Here is a 24,042-nt window from a genome sequence, read left to right on the forward strand (position 1 = left end):
GGTGGCGAGGGTGCAGGTGTCTGCCCAGCGGGACTCCCAGCTTCAGCTCTGGGACACCGAACGCCCTTCCCTATGGTCTCTAATAAAAGTCAAACCCGCAGCCTGGTGGGCGGTGGGACAGAGCCCCACGCAGCCGCCTGGAGCCACCCTGGGGGTCTGTTCGAAGCCAGGAGGGGTCTGTGGCCTGGGGAGTGTGTGTGTTGGGGAGGGTGCTCCACGTGGCAGGTGGGGGGGGGCATGGAGCTCACCACGGGGTTCCATACCTGGAAGCAGGTGGGGCAGAGAGGCGACAGTGGCTCGGGAAGTAAGCAGCGCGCACCTGCACAGAGGCCAAAGACCAGGCTCTGTGCGCCGCATCACGGGAAGTGTAGCTGGCAAGGCCCCTCCCTTCTCCCTCCTGCCTTGGGAGAGCCAGGAGGACCCTGAGCTGAGACGCAGGAGGCTGGAGAGGGCCAGAGTCCCCGGCTCCCACTCTGAGGACGCTGGAGGGGGCTGAGCCCCTCCCCCGCCTTGTCTGCGTGAGTGTGGGGCAACACGGGTCTGCTCAGGCAGCCCGTTTCCCCCAAGCACATATAAGACCTACGCACACGCACACACATGCACACCCACACGCTGTGCTCCTGCATGCCTGTGTTGCACAGACTTGCACACGCGTGTACACTTGTACATGGGGAGGGGCTGGACACGAGGCTGAAGCACCCAGAATCAGCCTCCCAAGGGTCCAGCAAGCCCCACCCCGCGGCCCCCACTGCTCAGCTCCCTCTGCCATGAGCTCCTGCGGCTGATGCTGAAACTGCAGCCTCCACCCTGGGGTGAGCCCCGGGGCGACCACCAGCAGCCCTGGGGGAGGTGGACGCTCTCTTGTCTGCCCGGGGGACGCTGAGAGCAGAGGCCCCAGGAGCCTGCAGAGTCCGGCTCCAGCCTTGTTACCTCCACGCGCCCAAGGACGTCTGCCTAAGGGAAGGCTTGCTGTCGCCGAGTGAGGCTCGATTTAGACCCCTCAGCCGGGTCTGGGGTCCCGCTGGCTGCCACCTGTCTCTCAGGGGATAGCGCCCTCCAGGCTCTGCAGACCGGCCCTGAGTGCAGGCCGAGGCCCCCAGCCTCCTTCCCCCAGACCCCCAGGCCCCCCGCGGAGCAGGGCTTCAGGCTCTCTCTGCCGCAGACGGTGGCACTGGCCCCATGGCTCCCTGCGCGCCTGAGCCCTGGGCTCCTCCCGGAGTATCCCTGGCTCCTGGGATGAGTGCTGGGCCCCAGGGAGCCGGCCGCAGAGCGGGGCTGATGGAACACTGGGAAACCAAGCAGACGCGTCCCCAGCCCTGAGCTCAGGGTCAGGGCCCCGGCAAGGAGGAGGAGGCTGCCAGGAGCCAGGCGGGCACCTGGCCCCAGGGTGGCCATGGTGGGGCCTCTGTGCTCCTGCCCAGCCTTTCGAAGTGTGTATGTGCGTTCATGTGTGTGCACGTGTGCACGTGTGTATTTCTGTGTGTGCACGGGTGTGCGTTCAATTTACGGCCTGAAAAGTTGGGACACGTATGCAAGTCAGCCAAGAATGTGTTTCCAACACCAAAGTTGAGCACCCAGCCACTCACTGGGAGCTCTGCCCAGCGCCCTCCAGGTCTCCACCGTGCCTTTAAGGCAGCCTGGACCCACCCACGAGGGTGCTGCCAAAAGTTCTTGGAAAATGCAATTAAAAGAGAAGCTTATTCTGGGTGCAAAAACATCTGGCGATCGCAGTAGAAGAATCCTGCAGCGCTGGGAAAGCGAACACGAATAGAAACCGTGTAGATTTCAAAGGGTCTTCGCACAGCACTTGAGCCATCACTGCTGCCTCCCAGCTTGCTGATCCGCAGGAAGCTGGACTGGAAGTGCAGCAGCCGGGACTCGAACCTGCACTCTGACAGAGGTGCTGGCGTCGCAGGCAGCACAGTACGCCCTGGGCCACAGCGGGCTCCTAGACGCATCTTTTAACCGCATTTTCCATGAGCGTTTTGAAGTAGCCTTGTGTTAACACAAAATACACAGACACGGAGCCTTCCGACCACACTGGGAAGGCCCCACCTGGTAGATCTGCTTCTGGAACCTCCCTCTCCTATAAGCTTGGGGCTAGTTCCGTGTCGAAGGTGCACGGTGTACACGGACCTGTTTCACTTCTAACTCGTCAAGTTTTTTAGGACGCCGAACAACTCCCAGCTGATGGGCTGTTACCACACTCTGCCCCCAGCACATCCTGGGCAATCTGGCTTGCTCGGCCCAACTCAGGCCTCCGGTCAGCCAGCAGGTGCACAGGGCCCACCCGGACCGGGGAAAGCAGCTGAGCCACAGAGGGGCTGAGGCCCAGGGCAGCACCCGTGGGGCATTAGAGGCTGTGAGATGGCAGTGGGGAAGTGGGGAGTCCCCCCACCCCCACCATGTCCCGATACTCATTTCTCTGGTTCTTGCCCGAGGCTGAAGACCCTGAAGGGTCTGTGGGTGGAGACATCGCAGCTGGCTGCCAATCAAAATGGGGACAGGGAGCTTGGGGCTGGACTGGGACTTCGTGTACTTTCAAGGTCACAGCCAAGGGTGAGGGGCTGGGAGCTCACTGTGTGTGTTTGGACACTATGGGGCTTGAATCCTGGGCAGGCGCAGACGCTGGTTAAGCAGCTCAGAGAGGTGTGAGACGTGCCCTGGCCGCACAGGGCAAGTGCCCACACCTCTCCTGTGAGCTTTCTCAGGCCGGGTCTGGAGCCCAGCGGGCCTGCTGCTGCCCTAGGGCTGTCGGCTGAGTGGGCAGCAATGATGGACAAGGGGCCTCTCCCAGGAGGACAGGGCACCGCGGGGCCGACACCGGCCGCCCGAGTGCACCCACAGTGGTGTGGCGTGGCGTGGCTCAGCGAGTAGCAGTTCCAGGGTTGGGCAGGGCTCAGGGATGCTGGCACCCGTGGGGCCATTCTGCCTCTGGGGTCCCAGGGGCAGGATCTGGGGCGAGGCTCCAGCCCTGTGGCCTGAGGCCCAGGCTCCCTGGGGCAAAGAGAAGGCAGGAGCCATGAGTCAGCGCCCACTTCCACCCAGACTCAGTGTCCCCACCTGGACTATCTGGGTTAGGCCCCTGAGACCCCCTCCCTGGGGTTCCCTTCCATCTCAGGGGAGAGCAAAGCATTCTGGGAGTCCAGGTGGGGGTTTCCCAGAGGGTCCTGGGGCTCCAGGGGACAAAAGAACGGGAAAGCCCGATGCCGCTGTGGCAGAGTGGGGGTGCAGGTGAGCCTCTGCCCCCTTGCTTCCAATTTTTTTCTTCCCTGCAGGTCTTGGTGGGATGGAGTGGAGAACTGGGCTCTGCTGGGTGCTGGGAGAGCCGGCCTGGCTGGGGGCCCCCGGCATCCTCGGCAGCCCCCCTTGGACTCCAGATCTGATGGGGGCTCCCAGGGTGCCCAGCTCTATGTCACTGGGGACATAGGCGGGGAGCCCTGCCTGTCCATCGTGAGCTCTCGCTGGGCCTGGGGGACCTGTGAGAGACGAAGCCGCAGGACCGGCCAAGAGGGAAGCCCTTACATCACAAAGTCAGGCAGGGCAGGCTTCCTGGAGGAGGAGGAGGGGGATCAGACACCCGGATGGAGCCCTCACCACGTCCACCTGCCAGGCTCGGCCTCTGCCCCACATTCCCCAGGGCTGTGAAGCAGGGGTCGGAATGGGTTCTTTTCCCAGGGTTTATTGCAGGGGCTGGCCAGAGCCAGGTGTCAGGAACCAGAGCATTTGTGCTTCTGTTCCCATCATGGCGGAGACGGAGGGGCAGGCAGCTGGGGGCTTTGGCCTCGGGGGCAGGGACGTGGCTGGAGGCACCGCCCCATGCACACTCGCTTATCCAGGCCCGGGCTCCAGCCCCACGCCCCGGGGTCCTGGCTCTGCCAGTGTGACCGAGCCCCTTCCATAGCCCCAGGGCACAAATGGGAGACTTCGGGATCCGGACAGACAGACGGATGGACAGGTGGGCAGGAAGGGGTGCATCAGAACAGGACAGGGCAGGCCTCTCTCCAGGTCCAGGCCTCTACTTCCACTTCTGCACAATGGGCACAGCTGGCTGGACCACTCCTCTAGGCAGGCCCAGCTGCAAAGGGCAGCCATCAGGGACAGAGGGTGGGTGGGGGGATCTGGCCTGGAGGGGATGCCCGAGGGGAAGGGTGGGCCGGCAGGAGGCTGGACAGAGTCAGGTCTGCGCCTCCCCTCGCACTGCCCAGATGGCAGCAGCTCCTCCACTCCCCAGTGGAGGCCAAGGCTGACGGGCGAGAAGGCGCCACAGCCAGGCTGTCGGCGAGTGCCCCCTGCCACCTCAGCGCGGCTGATTTGCATACTATTTGCACAAATCTGCATAATTTAGGAGGCAGCCAGGGCTCCTCTTGGGCAGTGCCATCCGCTGTGATTTCATGAGCTTTGAAGTGGCCCTTTCTTCTCCCGCCCACTCCCCCCGCCGTTGCGCCTTCTCTCTGCACCCGGCTGTCAGAGCCTGTCCTCGCCCGGCGTTCTGGGGCCGCAGGCTGGGCCTCCCCAGCTTTCTCAGGCCCCCGAGGGAGCCCGGCGGCAGCTGCCAGGGAGAGCTGTCGCCGAGCCTGACACGGCTCCCAGCCCAGCACACAGGAGCTCTAGGGAGCCTGGGAGAGCCCTGCCCAGGTCCCCACCGATGGGCCGGGCGGGAGTGAGTGGGTCCTGTTTGCTGACAGGGCACGGGGGTACAGGGTGTGCCTGGGGCCTTGCAGCTGATGGTGGGGAGCCCGGATGCATGTCCCCACAGGAGGGTCACAGGGCTTCATCCCTGCCCTTCCGACATTTTTATTTCTTGGGCTGGCCAGGACTCTTTTGGGTACAGGTGACACTAATGCAACTCCAGTCGGCTCAATTAAAGAGGAAAAGAGAGAAGGGAGTTATAGTCTCACGGAACTGAGAAAGCCAGGGGAAAGTGGACTTCAGGCACAGGCGGATCCAGAGGCGCAAATGCTCTCCTGAGGACCTCTTTGTCTTTCTCTGCCCTGGTCCACCCCCTGGCGTGGACTCCAGAGGCTTCCCTGGTATCTCCTTGGGGCTCCCAGTCTAGGCGTCTGCTGAAGTCCAAAATGAAGCTTTATCGGTTTGGCTTGGTCACGTGCCCCAGCGTGCACCAATCTGTGTGCTGGCAGCATGGCCTCGCCCAGGTCACACGCCCACCCCAGCATGCAAGGACTGGGTCAGTTCCTCTGCAGGAAGGGTGGGGCGAAGGCAGGGAAGTGGAGCAGTGAGCAGGCAGCCGGCCGCGCTGTACCTGCTGGGGACAGGACGGCAGGAGGAGGGGGGTGGGGTGGGGGAGACTCATGATGCTGCGTCTGGGGACAGGGAGGACCTGCACGGGATTGGAACCCAGCCACGCGGGTGCCTGGGCACTTGATGGGGGACGGGCCTGAGCCACCCGACCTCCGAGCGTCAAGGCTGGAGCAGAAGGGACCACGGAGGCGGTGGATGGGCAGCGGGGAGCAGGGAGGCCCCTGAGTTCCTGCCAACAGGTGTGGAGCAAGCCCCGGCCCTCTACGGCCCTGCTTCCCCAGCAGCCCCCTGCAGCTGCCCGGCCCTCCGCCCCCGCCCCCAGCCCAGGCTGGAACTGCTGAGTCCGCCTCCCACCATGGCCACGCTCAGCACTTCGCTCCCTCCGGTCCCTGAGCTGTCTGGTGCAGGGTGGAGGCTGCAGCTCAGGCACGCAGCGCCCCGTCCTGCCCTCACCCTGCGCTGCCCGCGGTCGCCGAGCCGCGGGGCTGTCGGGTGGGCTGCTGCTCATCAGGACCCTGTCCCAGGGTCCAGGCACTGCCCAGGCGCTCGGGACAAGCCAGGCTTTTACTGGCCTTCTACTCGTCCGTCTTCGACAGCTGCAACAGAAAGGTGGTTATGGCCAGTGCCGCAGCTTGCACACAGAGGCGGCATCTGAACCTCGCAGACCCTGGAGTCTTCACACTGTCCACGCGGCTTCCTCTCTGTGCCTCCATCTCACCACCTGCACAATGGGCAGCCAGAGGCATGGGCGGAGCAACCAGGGAGTGAGAAGACTTGAGCAAACGCCCCCTAAGCCAGAGCCCTGGCAAGAGCGGGGGAGGGTGGAGGCTGCAGCCCCCACAGCCCTGGGCCAATGAAATGTGTGCTGAGCTGCAGAGTGGGAGGGGCAGAGCACGGGGGCGGGCCTGTGGGGCTGGAGACTGGCGAGCAGCTGCCGGGGTGGAGGGAGCGGCTCACTCCAACCACGTGTGCAGGATCCCAGCTGCACGCGAGGAAGGAAGGAGGTGGGGGGGGGCAGGAGAGGGCTTTCTGTAGTCATAGGACACAGGGGACCCCCGGGGGCAGCAGGGTCTCCGCCCTCTGCTCACAGTCAGGCCCATTCGCCGTTGTCCCCTGCAGGGCTGGTGTTGTGCCCATTTTACAGATGAGAAGATGGGCTCCGAGGAACAGAGCCCTCGTGGTGCCCCCAGCTTGGGTTCCGGAGCCTCCACCAGTCCCTGTGTCTCCAAGACAACAGGTTGCTCCTGCAGGTAAGTCGCTCCCATTCCTCAGGTGGGTAAGCAGAGGCCGGGTGCTCTCTGGGCCCAGCTGCTGCCCCTCCCGATTCTCGATGGTGGAATTTCCAGCAGGCGGATGGCGGGAGAGCGCTGTGCACGTGTGTGTGCCTGTGTTCGTGGGGTGTCCCTGAGGGTCCCTCCAGCTGCACCGTGCAGCCCTGGCCTCCCCTCTGGGCATGGGCTGGGCACAAACAGCCAGCAGTCCTTTGTGGGTGACCACAGCAGCTGTCCAGAGCGAGGGGGGCAGAGGGAAGCCAGAGCCGGGGGCAGTGAGCATCCGGCCCCACCCATGACACACGGCCCAGGTCTCAGGGGACTCTTCGTGAGGGGCTCCTGCAGCCCTTGCGTGCCCCGAGGAGAGCGCTAACCCAGCCCTTGCCTCCTTCCTCAGGCTGGAGGGTGGGGAGCGGCGTTGCAGGCACAGTGAACCCCATCTGGGGAGAGCTTTGGGGCGCCTCCTCGCCCTGTGGGTGGCTGCATGAAGGCCTCTGCGAGTCCGTGGTCCCACAGGCGATCGCTCCGTGGGCCGGCTGGCGGTCACCCAGGCTGGGCCCTGCCCCCTCCCCGATCTGGTGAAAGGTGAAGGTGGGCTTTGCCCGCTCTCAGGCGCTCCCTCTGCACACACCCGGAATCCATCACTCCAGCAGGGGTGGCTGCGGGAGGGAGGCAGGGGCGGCCGGACCCAGCCCAGCCGAGACCCCATCAAGTGAGGTGCCCCAGGGGCTCGTGCCCAGGGGACCGACTCTGAGCGGCTGAGCGCAGTGGACGCGTCCCCTGGACGTCCCTGGTGTTGGCGCTGAGCTTTGGCCTCTGGTTTCTGGACAGACAGAGCCAGGGAGAACTGGCCATAGGCTCCTCCCAGAGGGAGTGTCTCCCTGGGATTGAGGGACTGAGGGCACAGGGCAGGGGTGGGGGTGGAGAGGGCTGCTCACCTGGGCCTGGCTCTCCAACCCAGCATTGGGACCCCATGTCTCAGAGTGGCAGCCACCAGGGGCGTGGGGAGAGGAGTGAGTAGGGCATGGGGCAGGGGTGGGGGTGAGCTTCCTCCTCCCTGGCAAGGCCCCCCTACTCCCAGAGGGTCCAGTTCCCTGGGAGAAGCTCCCAGAGGTGTACCTGTTACCCTACAGCCTCCCACAGGTCCTGGCTTAAAGGAGCTCAGAGCACTCCCAAAGCAGGGACCTCCCCCTCCTTCCTTAGGGCATTTCACAGGACACACAGGGTGACTGGCAAAGGCGGCCCTGTCCGGTAAGGGAGCCACGGGCCCCGCGTGGGCCCCGAGCACCTGCCACATGGCTCGCTGAGGCGAGCTGTGCTGCGAATGTAAAACGCACCCTGGGGTTTGGAGACTTAGAACAGTTAAAGGATGTAAAACAGCTCATGAATAATTCTAAATACTGATGACATACTCAAACGACCGTATTTTGGATGCATTGAGTTAAATACAATATATTTAAAAATACATTCACCTTTCTTTCTTTCCTTTTTTTTTTCAACACGGTTGTAGAAAGTCTAGGTTCCAGACGTGCCGGCACCTGTGGCTTGCGTTCAGGGCTGCCGGCTGGGCTGGTGTCGGCCTGAGGACAGCTTCCCAGACCCCCTGACCGCAGAGCTGCCCCACAGGAGCACGGGGACCCCGAGGTGCGCTCTGTGAGCCCGGGGAGACTCCCTGCCCGATCTCCGAGAGCGAGCTCTGGGGGTTGTGGGGGCCGCGATAGGCGCTGTTGTGGCCAGTGCAGGTCTTGCCTGGGGAGGGGTTGGGGGCTCTGCCGGCTCCAGAGATGGGGTGTCAGGGAGTCTGTGCCCTCCCAAGTGGCTGCCCCTGGGGAGTGAGGTCCCGACACCCTGAGCCCCGAGCGCCTACCCCTCCTGGAGCAAGTACTGCAGGGTTCCAGCGCATGCACCGCCGTCAGCTCCGTCGGCTGGTGGGGGGAGAGGGGTTGTCACAAGGACTAACTGGCTAACCCCTGTAAAGTGGGAACGCACACGGCCAACAGCAAGTGCTTAGCATATGGCTGGGTGCCAGTGTCCTGGAGTCACTCAGAAGAAGGGGTGGGGGTTGGCACTGTAGCATAGCAGGTTAAGCCACTGCCTGCAGCGCCGGCATCCCATATGGGCAACAGTTCTAGTCCCGACTGCTCCACTTCCGATCCAGCTCTCTGCTGTGGCCTGGGAAAGCAGTGGAAGATGGCCCAAATCCTTGGGCCCCTGCACCTGCGTGGGAGACCTGGAAGAAGCCCCTGGCTCCTGGCTTTGGATCGGTGCAGCTCCGACCATTGCATCAGGGGAGTGAACCAGTGGAAGGAAGACCTCTCTCTCTCTCTCTGCCTCTCCGTCTCTCTCTGTGCAACTCTTTCAAATAAATAAATAATTTAAAAAAAGAAGATGGAGGGGGCAGGAAGTGGGTGAGTGGGCAGGTGGCTTGAGACCCAGTTCTGCTTGAGAGGGCGACAATGGGGATGGGGTCCAGGGGCCCGCGGCCCCCTCCTGGGAGGCCCCCAGGACGCTGCCCTGTGGAGGGCTGGAGTCCATGCAGGCCTGCCCAGCCGGCTGGCTGGGGCTGGGGAGGCTGAACTTGATCCCTGCAGGACGGGGCTAACAGCTGGAGGACCCAGGAGCCCGGGCTCTGCCAGACTCCCGGAGAGCCCGGTCGTGATGCGGCGGGAAATGCAAAGCCCAGATTGCAGTTTAATTATGTATTGATTAAACGGAACAAGGCACACACCCCCCTCCTCCGGGAGCAGCCCGGGCGCCTGCTGGAATTTCAATCCTGCTGTCCCTGCCCACCCCACCCCCTCCCGCAGAGACCGCAGGCCCTGCCTCCCACCAAGGGACTGCAGGTGGGCCCTGGCCACCCAGAACTGCCTCCCTGCCTCTGCCCCCTCCACCTGCTATCCCCAAACCCCTGTCCAGCCAAGGGCGTGCCAAGGTCAGAGGCAGACCTGGGGCATGAACCTGTCTCCTGATCGGGTCTCTCCCGGGGTAGGGCACGGCTCTCGGGAAGGTGGGGGACCCCAGGTGGCCCGGAGACCCTGCCCTGTGTGTGCGCGAGCTCAGGGTCGCCACCAAGTACTTCCGAGCACCTGTACTGCGCAGATGCTGCCCTCAGCCGGCCTGGGGCTGCTTGAGGCAGTGCCGTGGCGGCCAGGGCTTAGTGGACAAGTGGAGGTAGACAGGCAGGGTAGGGTTGAGGATGGGAAAAGCATTCTAAGGAAGAGGATTGGTATGCCTGGGCACTCAGAGGCACTCAGAGGTAGGCAGGCCCCTGTGGCCGCAGGAGGCTGCAGCGGGGAGCGGGGTGGGGGTGGCGGCCTGTGGTGGGCATGACGGGGCATCATGGCTGCCTCCCTCTTCCCCTGGGTAACGCCATTTGGGAGTGGAGTTGCCAGTTCCTTCCAGGACCGGGCAGCCAATCCGATTCTGGCCACTCAAAGCCGAGAGGCTGGCCGGCTGATAGCTGTGGGCGGCTGAACCCGCCAGCTCCGAGGCCCCCCACCCCGTTTCTGGAATTCATGGTCTATGAGCCAAACATTTCCCTATGGTCTAAGCCAGTACTGTGGCTATCTTGTGACCGGCAGTCCAAAGAACCCTGAGGGATGCATGCGTGTGGGGACCAGCAGGCCGATGTCCAACTTCACCCTTGGGAGCCCTGGGCAGCTACTGAAAAAATCCAACGTGGAAACATGCTCATTTCACAGACATGACTTCCGGGGCCGGCGCTGTGGCACAGTAGGCTAAGCTTCTCCCCGTGGCACCAGCATCCCATATGGGCACTGGTTCAAGTCCCAGCTGCTCCTTTTCTGATCTGGCTCTCTGCTATGGCCTGGGAAAGCAGTAGAAGATGGCCCAAGTCCTTGGGCCCCTGCACCCACATGGGAGACCCAGAAGAAGCTCCTGGCTCCTGGCTTCGGATCTTCCCAGCTCTGACTGTTGCAGCTGTTTGGGGAGTAAACCAGCGGATGGACCTTTCTCTCTCTCTCTCCTTGTCTGTAACTCTACCTCTCAAATAAATAAATAAAATCTTAAAAAGCAAATAAAATAAGACTCCATCAATACAAGTGTACTTAATGCTGCTGAACTGGATACTTACAAATGATTACAGAGGGGCAGGTGTTGTGGCATCATGGGTTAAGCCTCCGCTTGGGACTGCCAACCCTGGAGCGCAAGTGTGGGCACAGGAATTGTGGGCTCAGGGCGCCGTGGGCGCAGATAGTCCTTCGTGGGCACACGCGCTGGTCAGGGGTTGAGAATCTTGGCCCACAGGTGACACCACAGGGGTGGGCGGGGCCTTTGGGCGCCAATTGCCTGTGAGGACCCCCAGGCTCGGAGAGAAGACGCTGCCCAGGCCCAGCTGCCGGGAAAGGTGGACACTTGGCTGAGGCCACGGCAGCCGAGTGCAAGCCCCGTGGCCTCGTCCCGCCCCAGTCCACGGGAGGACCCTAGCCAGAACTCTTCTCCCCAGGGTGGGCACCAGCTGTCCCTGGCCGCCTTCCCCCCAGGGCTGTCAGAGCTGTTTGTTTTTGTGCGTGGGCCGGGGACTGTGAAACTGACACGAGCGCCACGGAGCGTGGAGACTGTCAGCAGAGCGGCGGCCTGTGAAATTAACATGATATCGAAAGCGTCAATGCTTATTTACTGGAAGTATCTGGACAGGACGCCAAGCGGGCCTGCGGCTGCCGCCTCCAGAGTGACCATGGGGGTCGCCCCGCCCGGCCCTCCTGGGCAGCCCCCAGCCCTGCTGGCAGGCCCAGCCGACGCCCGCTCTCCTCGTGACTTGCGGAAGAAGCTGTGCTGGAGGAAGTGGGCTTCCCCGAGCAGCCTTCCCGAAGCGGACCGTGCACCTGCTCCCCCTTCCCCAGGCAGGCAAGGCCCGGAGCTCCCAGCAGCCCTCCTCCGGCCTCAGCTGATTGGGCCAGGCTGAGGTCACCTGGCTCAAGCTTGGCCAATCAGAGAGTGGGGCTCCTGGGAATTTGAAATCCGGGGACCAGGGTCCGGTCGCGCGGCAGGGACCTGAAATATGAGTGTGCTGGTGCATGGTGGGGCTGCCATGGTGGGGCATCGGGTTCAGCAAAGCGCAGGTGGATGGTGCGGGAGATGGTTAGGGGGCAGGCACCAGGAGGAGAGTGGAGGATGTGCAGAGATCAGCTCCAGGTGGCGATGGACACAGACAGCGACCAGCCTGGGAGAAGGAGGCCTAGTGGCTAATTCCCCGACTGGCTTCCTGAAAGTCCCTCTGTTGGGGTGGGCTTATGGCGCAGTGGGTTAAGATATCGCTTGGGACACCCAGCAGCCTACCTCGGAGTGCCTGGTTCAGGTCTGGCTTCACTCCCGATCCCAGCTCCCTGCTATGCGCACCCCAGGAGGCAACAGGAGGCCTCAAATCCTGGGTCCCTGCCACCACCACGGGAGACCCACCTTGAGCTCCCAGCTCCAATCTGGCCCAGCCCCAAGCTGCTGTGGGCACTGGAGTGAACCAGGGATGGAAGATCTTTCTCTCTCTCTCCTCTTTCTCTCTCCCTCTCTCCCTCCCCCCTCCCTCTTCCCCTCCCTCTTCCCCTCCCTCCCTCTCTCCCTCTCTCCCTCCCTCCTTCCCTCTCTCCCTCTCTCTCTCCCTCCCTCTCTCCCTCCCTCTCTCTCCCTCCCTGTTTCCCTCCCTCTCTCCCTCTCTCCCTCTCTCTCTCCCTCTTCCTCTCTCCCTCCCTCTCTCTCCCTCTCTCTCTCCCTCTCTCCCTCTCTCTCTCCCTCTTCTTCTCTCCCTCCCTCTCTCTCCCTCTCTCTCTCCCTCCCTCTCTCTCTCTCCCTCTCTCTCTCTCCCTCTCTCTCTCTCCCTCTCTCTCTCCCTCCCTCTCTCTCTCCCTCTCTCTCTCCCTCTTCCTCTCTCCCTCCCTCTCTCTCCCTCCCTCTCTCCCTCCCTCTCTCTCTCTCTCCCTCTTCCTCTCTCCTTCCCTCTCTCCCTCACTCTTTCCCTCCCTCTCTCCCTCCCTCTCTCCCTCCCTCTCTCTCTCTCCCTCTCTCCCTCCCTCTCTCCTTCCTTCTTTCCCTCCCTCTCTCCCTCTCTCATTCAGTTAGGCTGGGCAAGGCCTGGGAATCTGGATTCTGACCCCATCTTCTCTTGGTGCCAGTCAGGTCCTGGGGGGGGGGGGGCGGCGAGCCTCACACCTGGCCCCCAGTGGAGTGCGCAAGGCAGTGGTCTGTGTCAGGGCCACACCCTGGAATCACCTGGGAGCGCTGGACTCCCGTCACCCTGGTGCACCCCCACCAGCCAAGTCAGACCCTCTGCGAGCAGGAGTTGGGCTTTGGCTCCCCCTGGGGAGTCCACTGTGCAGCCGGCACCTGCTGGACCTAATTCTGGCCCCTCCTAGCTTCTCTGGGGAATTTGGAGCCGAACGTGGAGGCTGAGTGAGGGGCTGTGGGGAGCAGGGGCTGCCATTACCCAGTGAGGCAGCGGTGGAAGCCACACTTGTGCAGAGGGTGCCAGGTGAGCTGTGGAGAGAGGGCTAGTGCATGCCTGCCCGCCCCGCCCCCAGGCTGGCCCGGGCTCCCCTGGGATCCGAGTCCTTGCTGTAGGACCTTTCCAAACAGGTTCCGTTCCAGGCAGAACAGTCTTGGACACTGAGCCAGCGCGCTGGGAGCGGAGACGCGTCCCAGCCCAGAGGCCCACACAGCATTCCCCCGGAGGGTCCACAAAGGACAGCTGGCACCGAGTGGGCACGCGCAGAACCCAGGCACTGTGTGGCAGCGATTACCGCGGGTTTATAGAAACGCACCCCAGGGTGCCCGCTGATGAGTGCCGAGTGCAGACATAAACCCCGGTGTGCCAAATCACTTCCAACACATCGCACCGGAAGCCAATTATGCAAAGCAGGGCTGAGCTGAGGGGATGGGGACGGGGCAGGAGCAGAGGGCGGGCCTGACCGCCTCCTCCTCTCCCAGAGAGAGGCCGTGCCCGGGGCAGGGTGTGTTGGGAAGCCGAAAGCTAGGATTTCCCACGGTCACTGCCAGTGTTGCTAGCCAGGCTGTGGGGGCCACACAGCCTGCTCCCCCCAATCCCGTGCGATTCCTCCTAAGGCCCAGCACTCACATCTCTGATCCCAACTCCAATGCGCGCGAGCCCAGCGCGTGGCTGGCCAGAGTCCAGCAGGCTCTAAGCTCCACTGTGACGGGGGAGTTTGCCCTCCCTCATTCTGTTCCTAGGGACTGGCCACGTGCGGCCAGCACTGTGGCACAGCAGGTGTAGCTGCCGCCTAGGACAATAGCATCCCATGTCAGAGTGCCATAGATGCTACTGCTTCCAAGCCAGCTCCCTGCTAATGAGCTTGGGAAAGCAGCAGAGGGTGGCCCTAGGCCTTGGGCCCCCGCACCCACGTGGGAGACCTGGATGAAGTTCCTGGCTCGTGGCCTCTGCCTGGTCTATTGCAGATATTTGGGGAGTGACCCAGTGGATGAAAGATATCTTTTTCTCCCCTCCTCTCTCTTTGCCGTTCAAATAAATAAAAATATTCAGTTAAAAAAGAAAGTAGGTGTACAATGAGTGAGTGAGAAGGAGGGAGAGAGGGAGCAGGATTTACTGGCCCATTTTACAGATGGGGACAGTGAAACCTGGCGACGGAACTCTGACGGCAGAGCTGAGCTGCACCTGCCCCAGAGTCGGGAGGGAGTCCCAGGGAGACAAAGCAGCAGCAGATTCAGGTGGGATGGAGGAGGCCAAGCCTCCGCTGTGCCAGCCCCTTCCTGCGGAGGAGAGCCCTGGCTCCGGCAGGGACAGCCGCCCCTTCCCGGGGAAGCAGGGAGACCGGACAACGGCGCTCCGTCCAGATGGGCCCTGGGCAGGGCCGCACCTCAGGGCCGGCACACTGCAGCATTGCGACGTGCCTGGAGAGACAGGTATCCATCCGCTTGAGCTGGGCCATCGAGACTGACGCTGTCCACGGTTCCTCTTCTCCACGTGCCGCAGGGCCAGGACCTCCCCACTTGCGCCCCTCCCCCAGCCCCCATGGTTCTGAATAAAGGCCACTTGGGGAGCCCACAGAGGGGAACAGCAGCAGCACCCCGATCTCATCCCCACCCCCCACCGGCGTGGGGAAGGTGCCGCTGTCTCACAGCGGGTCCCAGGCCAGGCCTGCGAGGTGGAGCTTCTAGCTCCAGACCACATGCTCCAAACCCTTGTCTTCAGCCTCTCCTCCACCTCATGGGGTGCTTTGTGCCCCAAAAGTGTGTGCATGTGTGAGTGTGCGTGGGTGTGCATGTGTGTGAGTGAATGGGGGGAGAGAGGGTAGGAACACCCCACAACACGTCGGGAGGCCTGCAGGGGAAGCCGCCTGGGCACTGAGTCTCTGGGGCTCCCCAGTCTTTGAGCCAGGTGCCCTCCCTGACCCCCTGGCCCGGCTGCACGTGGCACACCTGGCCAGGGCGCTCACCTGTCCCTGGCGCAGCCAGAGAACGCAGCGTTGCTGGGACTCATTTTGGCCTCCATATCTGGGTGCCTCTGAGGCACCCCTACCACTCCTGCTCTCCACCCAGTCCTGCCCCCTCCCACCCATCCCCCATTCCGGGCACAAGGTTCTGGTGGGAGGCGGGGTCCCCCTTGGCCACGCCCACTCCACCCCTCCCAGCCTGCAGCCAGGCAGCCCGCTCAGCCTGGTTGCCTAGGAGACAGCGCCCAGTGTGCTCTCATTGGCTGGCCCTGCACAGGGGCGGGAGCGAGCTCTGGGCGGCTGCCCTCCCCTCCATGTGCACACGTGGGTGCAGGCTCACGTGTGTGTGCGGGATGCGTGAGCCGTGAGCACAGGGCCAGCCTGCAGACTGCGGGATGTAGGCGGGCCGCAGACCCCTGGGAGGCCCACGATGGTCGGGGCCTGGGAGCCTCTTTGAGGTTATGCTTAGCCAGATACACCTGTGCGGGCGTGTGTGCGAGCCGGTCTGCCGCATGTGCGCCGGAGCGGGGCTTCTCTCAGGGTCTGCGCATTGGTGTGCATGCACAGGGAGAGTGTTGGGGCTGTGTATATCCCCAAGCTGCCCTTTCCCAATGTGTCCCTGTGGAACTGCTTCTGTCTGGTGGGCGCTGGTGGCGTGGGCTTGCACCAGCGCCCGGGAGGTTTGTGGGGACACAGATGGCTGTGTCTGTGTGGGAGAACATGTGAGGCTGTGCACAGGTGAGCACGTGCGGAGTCAGGGTGTGTGTGTGCAGAGACGTGTGCATACCCACCCTGAAGAAGGGGCTCTGGCCTCCGCCTCCTCTGCTCCCACCCCGCAAACCTGTCCTCCTGAGGCTCTGAGATGCGGCCCTCTGTGCCCAGGCACCCTCCATGGCTCCCCAGTGCTGCAAATGTGCTCAACTGAACACCCGGCTCAGGTCCCTGAGTCAGTCACACCAACCAGTCCTACCAGCCTGCCGAGGAGCGCCAGAGCCAGTGGGGGCGGGGGACGTAGGGGGGCTCTGTCTCTGGCACAGGGATGGACCCTTGCAAAGCTGGCACGGCTTTGCCTCTCCTCTGCCTGCTCCCTTTCTGACCTGTAAGTGTCCCTGACCCACCACTGCCTATGGGACGCTGGGTCCACAGCCACAGGGTGCTTGCCAGGTGTGTCCCCCACCGGATCCTCTTCCCACAGGCGTGTTTGGAAAGCTTTCTGGGAGTGGGGGGAGGCTGGAGGGCCCAGCTGGGCCCTGGGAACCCCCCCTGGGCCGCACTGGCCTATTCAGGGCTTGCCCCCTCCCCCACACGCCCCGCCCTTCCCTCAGTGCCCCTGCAGCTGCGCAGAAGGGAGCAGCTGTCCTCTGGGCTTGCGGCCAGCCAGGCACCTGCCGGCGTCGGGCAGCCTTCTCCACGCCCCTGGCTGCTGTGTCTTTGGCCAGTCCCGCCTCCACCGCTGGCAGCCTCTCCTGCATGCACCATGGGGCAGCAGATCCTGGCCAGTCCTCAGCGGCTGCCTGGGCTGCCTGGGCTCGGGGTCTATGAGGGGCAACCCTAGCTGTGGAGAGGGAAGGAGGCAGAGGGGCAGGGCAGGCTGCCCGGGAAGGGCACAGAGGATGCCAGGGCCCCCGGACCCCGCCCACAACCCGGCACGAGGGGTGGACATGCTTTTCTGTGTGGCCCTGCACAAGTCCCCAGGCATCTCTCGGCTGACCGTCCCAGGGGCCCAGGAGAAGCCTACACTGACCCGGTCTCCCCCAACTCCCATCCAGACCTTGAGAGCGCCCCATCCTGCTTCCCTGCCCCCACACCCTGCTAAATCAGGACAGAGTTACAGCCCTGGCCTGGCCCCACCCCTGGGCCCATTAACTGTCCGCCTTGCTCTGAGCTCATGGGAGTCACATAACTGCCTGGCACAGTGCTGTGCCCGTGGGCTATCACCTGCCCCCACCCTGACCGCCCAGGGGCCACCTGCTGCCCATCCCCCAACCAGTCTACAGCCAGGGGCCACAGCTGCCAGAGGCCTTGCTCCCCCTACACACCCTAGAGGTCACAGAGCAAACTCTGTCCACCTCCCAGGGCTGGGCTGTGGACAGAGGCTGGGGGGGCAGGCACCTGGGAACGCAACCCTGCCCAGTGCCAGTGCTGCCCGGGGGTGCTGCACCCCTCCCCCAGCTCTGCCCTTGGAGCGTCCCTGAGACCACGCTGGCAAGGGAGCGGCCAGGCTTTGCTGTGCTATGCCTGCGTCTCTCCTCTTTACGACGCCATATTTTTTTAACGAGCTATGTAAATGCGAGTTAGAGAGCCAAGGCAGAGCCTCCAGCCGCCCGCTGCTCTGGGCCTGGGTGTCCCTGGGCCAGTCTGACCTTGGGCTTCCCGCAGGAAAGTGCTCCGGTGCACAGTGCTCGCTCCCCGTTCAGCTGCGGCAGAACGGCGCTGTCCTGTCACCTGGGACGGGGCACTTCCCCTCCCCTGTCCCTCGGTTTCCTTGCCTACAGAATGGGTGTGCATGGAGCACTGTGAGCTTCCTGAGGAGCCATGACGCAGCTGTGCAACCTGGGGCAGGGGCCCAGCCTCTCTGAACAGGAGGCCAGTCCTGCGTGGGGATCCAGGGAACCCCTTGGGCCTGGCCCTCTCTCTGCCTCTCAGCCTCCTCCTCTACCCTCTAGAACATCCTGCTGCCCCATCCCCAGCCCTGGCCGACCTCACGGTGCTGGATCCCGGTGGGTCCTCACCCTGGCACTGGGGCGGCCTCCTGGGACAGCACAAAGGAGCTGGGCGAGGAGAGGGCCTGGCGTGGTGCCCCCAAAGCCCTCCCAGACACTGCGGAATGACAGGGCCTGAGCCGGGGATGCCGTAATAGGTTTATGGCGGCGAGGCTGTAAATCCCTTTCCAGGCAATCACTCCCTCTGGAATCATCGCTGGGAGCTCCCAGGCAAGGGCACTGCTGCATAGCACTGTCCCCGGACCCCAGCCAGCGGCCCCCCGCGCTCCAGCAGGGACCAGGGCTCAATGGCCGGGCCTTGGGCCACATGGCCTGGGGGCCAGGAAGGGGCACTGACTGGGCTTTGTTCATGCTGACCCCTGGCCCCCAGCGCAGGTGCAGACGCACTACCTCATGGCGCCCTCTGCATACTGCCTCCCTGCACCATGACAATGAGGGCTGCAGCGGGTGACGGAGCTGTGCCCGCTGCCCAGAGGAGGAGCTGGGTCTGTGGGTGGGGGGGGGGGGGGGCTGGCGGCTGCTCTCCCTGCAGTGATGCACCGGCACCCTCCGTGTGAATCCTGCAGGGCTGGGCTCCAGGTGGGCTCGTCTCCCACCTCAGCGTTCTCACCCGTGGTGGGATGAGAGGAGAGGAGGGAGGCAGCCTGTGGCCTGGCCCCTGGCACAGGCCCTAGATAAACCGCAGCTACCGGGGGTCACGGCTGCATCTCCCCAACCCATACCCCCGGCCCCCTCTCTGCCTATGGAAGGGACATCGGACCAGGGAGCAGCAACTTGGGTTCCCTAAGCCCCTTACTCCTGGGCGAACTGTGGAGCGCTGTGCACCACCACTGAGTGCTTCCTCAAATGACAAAGGCACCACAGTCCTGGGGGGTGCACCCAAAGGTGGCGGCACCCACCCTGGCACCCCACCCCCCTCCCACCGCGTGCCCATACAGCTCCTCTTGGCAAAAGCACCCGTGACCCCCTAGCCCTATCCCCTACCCCCACCACGTACCCTGGCTGAGCCACCATAGAGAAGCCCAACTGGCCCAGAGAAACTATATGGAGAGAAGCCAGCTGTCCCCCGGGCCTTTCCCCAAGCCGGGAGGAGGTGAGCGAAGGGTTGGAAGCCACGGTGGATGGCCCTGCCCTGCCCTGGGCTGGTCTCCTGCAGCCAGTCCGCTGCGGAACACGGGGCGCTCTGTCCGCGCCCAGCTTTGCACACGTGGCCAAGTGCGCGGAGCACACGCCTGGTGGCTAAATCACTAGGCTTTGAGGTGCGTGTGCCGCAGCAGCGGAAACCAGCACAGGCCCTGGGTTTCTCCTAGCCCGACTGTACCCCCGTGTGGCTCCTGCCAGGCACCAAGCCTTGGCCACAGATCACTGGACAAGGGGTGGGCACCTGACTCAGAGGCAGCCGACCCATTGGCTGAGATGCGACCAATCAGACCTTCTTCCTGGAGCACCTGCCTGCAGAGAGCTGAGGCCCTGGCCCGCCCGGCTGTGGAGGAGGCTGGAGCTGGGGCTTTTGTGTGGGAGCCAGGGCGGCGCTCGGTCCCATGTGGGCTATGGGGCATCAGAGGGCTGCAGAGAGCGGGAAAATGACACCGCCAGGAGCCAGACTATGGGAGGTATCAATAAATCCTGACAGCTGCTCTGTGTGCCCGGGCTCTGGTACAGGAATTCCAGCTTCAGGCCCCAAAAAGCTCACAGTCCCTTGGCCAGAACTCCCCACGCCCAGCCTCTGGGACTCCTGATGTCAGCCAGGGTCTACTGCCCTCCCTGACCCCTCCCGTATTCTCCTTGACCCCCGCACCATGGCCTGGTCCTCCAGGGCGTTGGGCGTGGCCGTCCTCTCTGTCCTGGGCAGACACAGTGACGGGTGAAGCCTGCTGGCATCTCACACAGCCCGGAGGCCCTCGGGGACCAGGTTTGGGTGGCACCCCAGCCCCATTTGGGCCCCAGGCAAAAGGGTGAGCAGAGCACCCAGCTCCCAAGGGGGCTGGAGGGGGCCAGGCATCTGGACCCCACCCCACTGGGTGTGACATGTGTGGGATATGGGTGGCCCCGGAAAGCCTGGGACCACCAGCCCACCTCCGGGTCCAGGGTCCAGCTGTGCCTGTGCCAGGGCAAGGAGGGAAAGTGGCCCCTGCAGCCCAGCTCCCCACAATCTTCTCCCTCCCCCACCACGAGGCTCCCAGCGGCAGTCACCTTTGCTGTCTTCTGCCCACAAAGCTGCCACAGCTAGGACAGGGCTGTGCGGGACTGAAACCCCTCCCCCTGCCTCCCCCCACCCCCAGCACTCACATCTCCCCAAGCTGACCCTCCCCCATCTGAAAACCACTGAAGAACTTCCTTTGTCCTTGGGTTTCCCCAGGGGCTGCTACCTTCCCAGGACCATCAGCCTGGGACCACTGGCCCGAGACCCCACTGATCGTGACAGAAGCCTGAGGCACCCCACGGGGGCTAACAGGCCCACAGGCAGCACAACCAGGCCCCCAGGCAAGATGGCGCAGGAGGGCCTGTGCATGGCCCCTCGGAGGGCAGGCTACCGGTTCTCCACACTAGTGCCGCCGTCCAGCACCTCAGTTCTCTGGGGCACGGACAGCATGAGAGGTGGGCCCAGGGCAGGCTGGCCAGTGGCCACATCTCTCAGGGCTGCCTGGGAGTGAGCTCACTGCCTACTGGGCTGCGGCCGCGGGTGCGCTCAGGGGCCGGCCTGGGGAGCAGGTGGGAAGCCCGGGAAGAGGGCTGGCTGGAGGAGGAGCTGCCCTCCAGCTGGAACTGTCGCGCCCCGTCCACGTTCAGCATGCATCTGCCCCCCCCCACCAGCCTGAGAAGCGGGGCACGCAGGGCCACCCTGCACCTGCCGCCGGGCTGCACCCAGGGAGTCCCCAAGAAGCAAGAACCATGGGGAAGGGCAAGCCAGGCCAGCAGACCCCAGGGCCACGCCCCGCCTGCCAGAGCACGGTGGGCTGGGGGCCGGGCCCGTGGGCAGCTTCTTGCCAGGTCTCCATGGTCATCCAGGGCGGGGCTTCCTGCTGGGGCCAGGCGGCTCACATATGGGGGGCGGGGGGGCGCTAGCCCCACACCCAGCACCTCAGGGAGCCCAGGGGAGGCTGGGCCTGCTGGGAGGGGCAACACTGGGTCTGGGAAGCAGGGAAGGCAGCCCTGGTACCCAGAACTGGCGATCTGCATGGGACGTGGCATACAGCAGGCGCTCCCTAAGTGCCTGCGGAAAGAAGGCTTGGAGAAAGCGGGAGCTCCTAGTCCCCACAGACCCCAGGCTGAGGTCTCCAGGGAGCCCCCAGCCCTGGCTCCCCAGCAGCGAGGTAATAACAACAGCAGAAGTCACCCACACGTGTGCACAGCGCTTTACAGGTTACAAAGTGTCTCACGTACATCAGCTCTCCGTCCTCACAACAGCCCTGTGAGGTAGGCAGGGCGGGCGCAGTCTTCCTGTCCATACAGACGGGGGACCGGTGACCGCTCCCCGGCGCAGGGCAGGTGAGCAGCCGAGCGGGGCCCCGGCTGGCCTCGGCACTGCCTCTGGCTCCTGGCTGTCTCTGCTGACCCGTGCTGTCCCCAGGAGGACCCCAGCCCGTCCAGAGTCTCAGCTCCTGACCCCCAGCCCACGAGCCTCCTCGGCCGGCCCTGTCCCCTCCCTGCAAGTGGCCAGCCCAGAGCTGGACCCAGAGCTGGCGCCCAGCGAGCTCCCCCACCAGGTCCCGGCCGGGGGCGGGCGAGCGGGGCTGGGACCTCCTTTCCTGTTTTCCTGAGTGATCCCTCCCCACGGGGGAAGAGAAGAGAAAGGAGGAGGAAGAGGAGGAGGAGGAGGGGGAACAAACAGGAGCTGGGGCGGTCAGGCCGTGAAAAGTGTGCATTCCGACTAGCTATAGGAAAGAGTTGCTTTTTCTTTTTATTATTTCAAGTTTTCATAAAAATCCATCATTATTGAAACCCAAGTTACAGAGGAAGTTCGTAACTTTTGTTTGTTTGTTTATTGAATGAGTGACGCTGCGGCGGTCGCCTCGTCGGCTCTGACTGCGGTCCATCCCCGTGCCCCCCTGTGCAGGGGGGGTGGGGGGGAGGGGCGGGGGTCCCCAGGCCTGGCGTTCTGGGGTCCTGGTAGAAAAAGAGGAGAGCAGGGCTGGCTGGGGCGCAGAGGGGGTACTGTGTGTGTGTGTGTGTGCGTGCGCGCACCCAGGAGCAGGGCTCCCGGCCCCGCCGCCGCCGCCACCCTCAGATCATCTTCATGTTGAACTTGCGGGGCGCGTCGGCCGTGCCCAGGCCCGCGTCCGACTTGCGCGGCACGTACTCGATCTCGATGTTGTGCTTGGTGTTGCCCTTGCCGCGGCTCCACAGGAAGAGCAGCACCAGGCAGAAGAGCACGACGCCCAGGAAGGAGATGAAGCCCATGGTGGTGGCAATGATGAGCGTCTTGATGTCGAAGGGGAAAGGCACGGTGGCGCGCGTGCTGTTGGCCTCCCCCTCGCCCGGCTGGTTGGAGATGAAGGCGAAGGTCTTGTTGGGCTGGTGCGGCCAGTCGGGCGAGTAGCTGCGCACGTGCAGGTGGGCGGGCACCGAGTCGTTGCCGCCCGCGTTGGCCGCGATGCACAGGTAGGTGCCGTTGTCCTGGACTTGGGCATAGCGCACCTCCAGCGTGCCGTCGGGGAAGACGGTGAGCCGCCCATTGCTCTTGGCCGACACCAGGTGCTTGCGCGGCGAGAGCCAGAGGATGGCGGGCGGCGGGTCGCCGTCAGCGCGGCACACGAACTGCACCGTGTGGCCCTCGTCCACGAACACCTGCTGCGCCTTGCGGTCCCGGATGCGGGCGCGCCGGCAGGTGAAGTAGTTGGGCAGCAGCACGTCGGGGAAGTCCTTGAACTCCTTGCCCTGCACGAACTCGGGCGTGGCGCAGGTGGGCTGCTGCCGGTTGAAGTTGAGCCGCCAGCGGCGCCGGAACACCCAGAGCAGCCGGCAGTCGCAGGCCAGCGGGTTGGCGTCCAGGATGAGCGTCTCCAGGTTGCCCACCGAGTGGAAGGCCGACTCCTCGAGTGTGGTTAGCTGGTTGCCCGAGACGTTGAGCACGCGCAGGTAGTTGAGGCCGCGGAAGGCGTAGGGCTCCACCACGGCCAGCTGCCCGCCCACCAGCTGCAGCTCCTGCAGCCGCAGCAGCTCGTGCAGCATGGAGCCCTCAATGGCGGCGATGGGGTTGTAGGAGAGGTTGAGGAAGCGCAGGTAGACCAGGTGGCGCACGGCCAGGTAGGGCACGGCGGTCAGGTTGCAGTGCGTGACGGACAGCGAGGTGAGGTTCAGGCCGTAGAGGCAGTTGGGGGTCATGGTGTCCAGGTAGGGCCAGTGTGAGATCTCCAGGACCTTGAGACGGTAGAGCCGCTTGAAGGAGTAGTCCCGGATGGCGTTGATGTTGAGGTGGCGCAAGCGCAGCACGATGAGGCCGTGCAGGTGCGACAGCGCCTCGGTGGGGATGGAGGTCAGGTTGCACTTCTCCAGCGTCAGCTGCTCCAGGCTGTGCAGGCCGCTGAAGGCGCGGTGCGAGATGTAGACCAGGTCGTTGTCGCCGACCTCCAGCGACTTGAGGTTGTACAGGTCCTGGAACATGTAGTCCAGCAGGATGACGATCTTGTTCTCGCTGATGTCCAGCTTGGTCAGGTTGCTGAGGCCGGTGAAGACGCCGAGCGGGATGAGCTTCAGCCGGTTGCTGCGCAGCCCCAGCGTCCGCAGGTTGTAGAGGTTGTTGAAGGCGCCCGGCTCCACGGCGCTCACCACGTTCTCGTTCAGCTCCAGCTCCTCCAGGTGCGGGAAGCTGGCGAACTCGTCCTGGTTGAGCGTCTTGATGCGGTTCTTGCCCAGGTCCAGCAGGCGCGTCTCGGTCGGGATGCCCTCGGGCACCGCCACGAAGCGCTTGCGGTGGCACAGCACGGCGCGCTCCTGCGCCGAGCACTCGCAGCGGGGCGGGCAGCCCGTGGCCGAGCCCGATAGCACCGAGCCCAGCACCAGCAGCAGGATGGGCTGCCAGCAGGCCAGGAGGGGGCTGGGCACGCTCCTCACGCCCCCCGCCGGCATCCTCTCGCTCACCTGCAGCGGGGAGCAAGCACAGGACAAGGTGGGGGTGAGAGGCCGGTGTGGGTGCCTGGGGCCCGTCCTGAGCCCGCCGCCCCGACTCGACAGCGACAGCGAGCAGGAGGCCGGGACACCTGCCGGGGGCCCCCCGGGAGGGCCTGCGCCCTCTTACCCTGCTGGGAGCCCTCTCAAGACACCAAACATCTCCTCCTGCAGCTCGGGCGACCCTGAGGTGCCAGCTCTGGGTGCAGCACCTGGGGGTGGTGATGAGGCTGCACCTGGCGTCCAGGCTGAGCAGTAGCC

At 64.2% G+C, this 24,042-nt stretch overlaps 1 protein-coding gene across 1 annotated transcript; it reads right to left on the reverse strand.

Annotated features, from left to right (window-relative positions):
* Nucleotides 1-21,897: 21,897 nt before the first annotated feature.
* Nucleotides 21,898-23,754, reverse strand: LINGO1 (leucine rich repeat and Ig domain containing 1). The gene has a single exon (XM_062204863.1). It carries the CDS (start codon nt 23,740-23,742, stop codon nt 21,898-21,900), a length of 1,845 nt encoding a protein of 614 aa, XP_062060847.1. The 5' UTR covers nt 23,743-23,754.
* Nucleotides 23,755-24,042: the final 288 nt, after the last annotated feature.

This window comes from Lepus europaeus, chromosome 11, assembly GCF_033115175.1.
Source record: "Lepus europaeus isolate LE1 chromosome 11, mLepTim1.pri, whole genome shotgun sequence".
In the NCBI taxonomy this organism is placed as follows: Eukaryota; Metazoa; Chordata; class Mammalia; order Lagomorpha; family Leporidae; genus Lepus; species Lepus europaeus.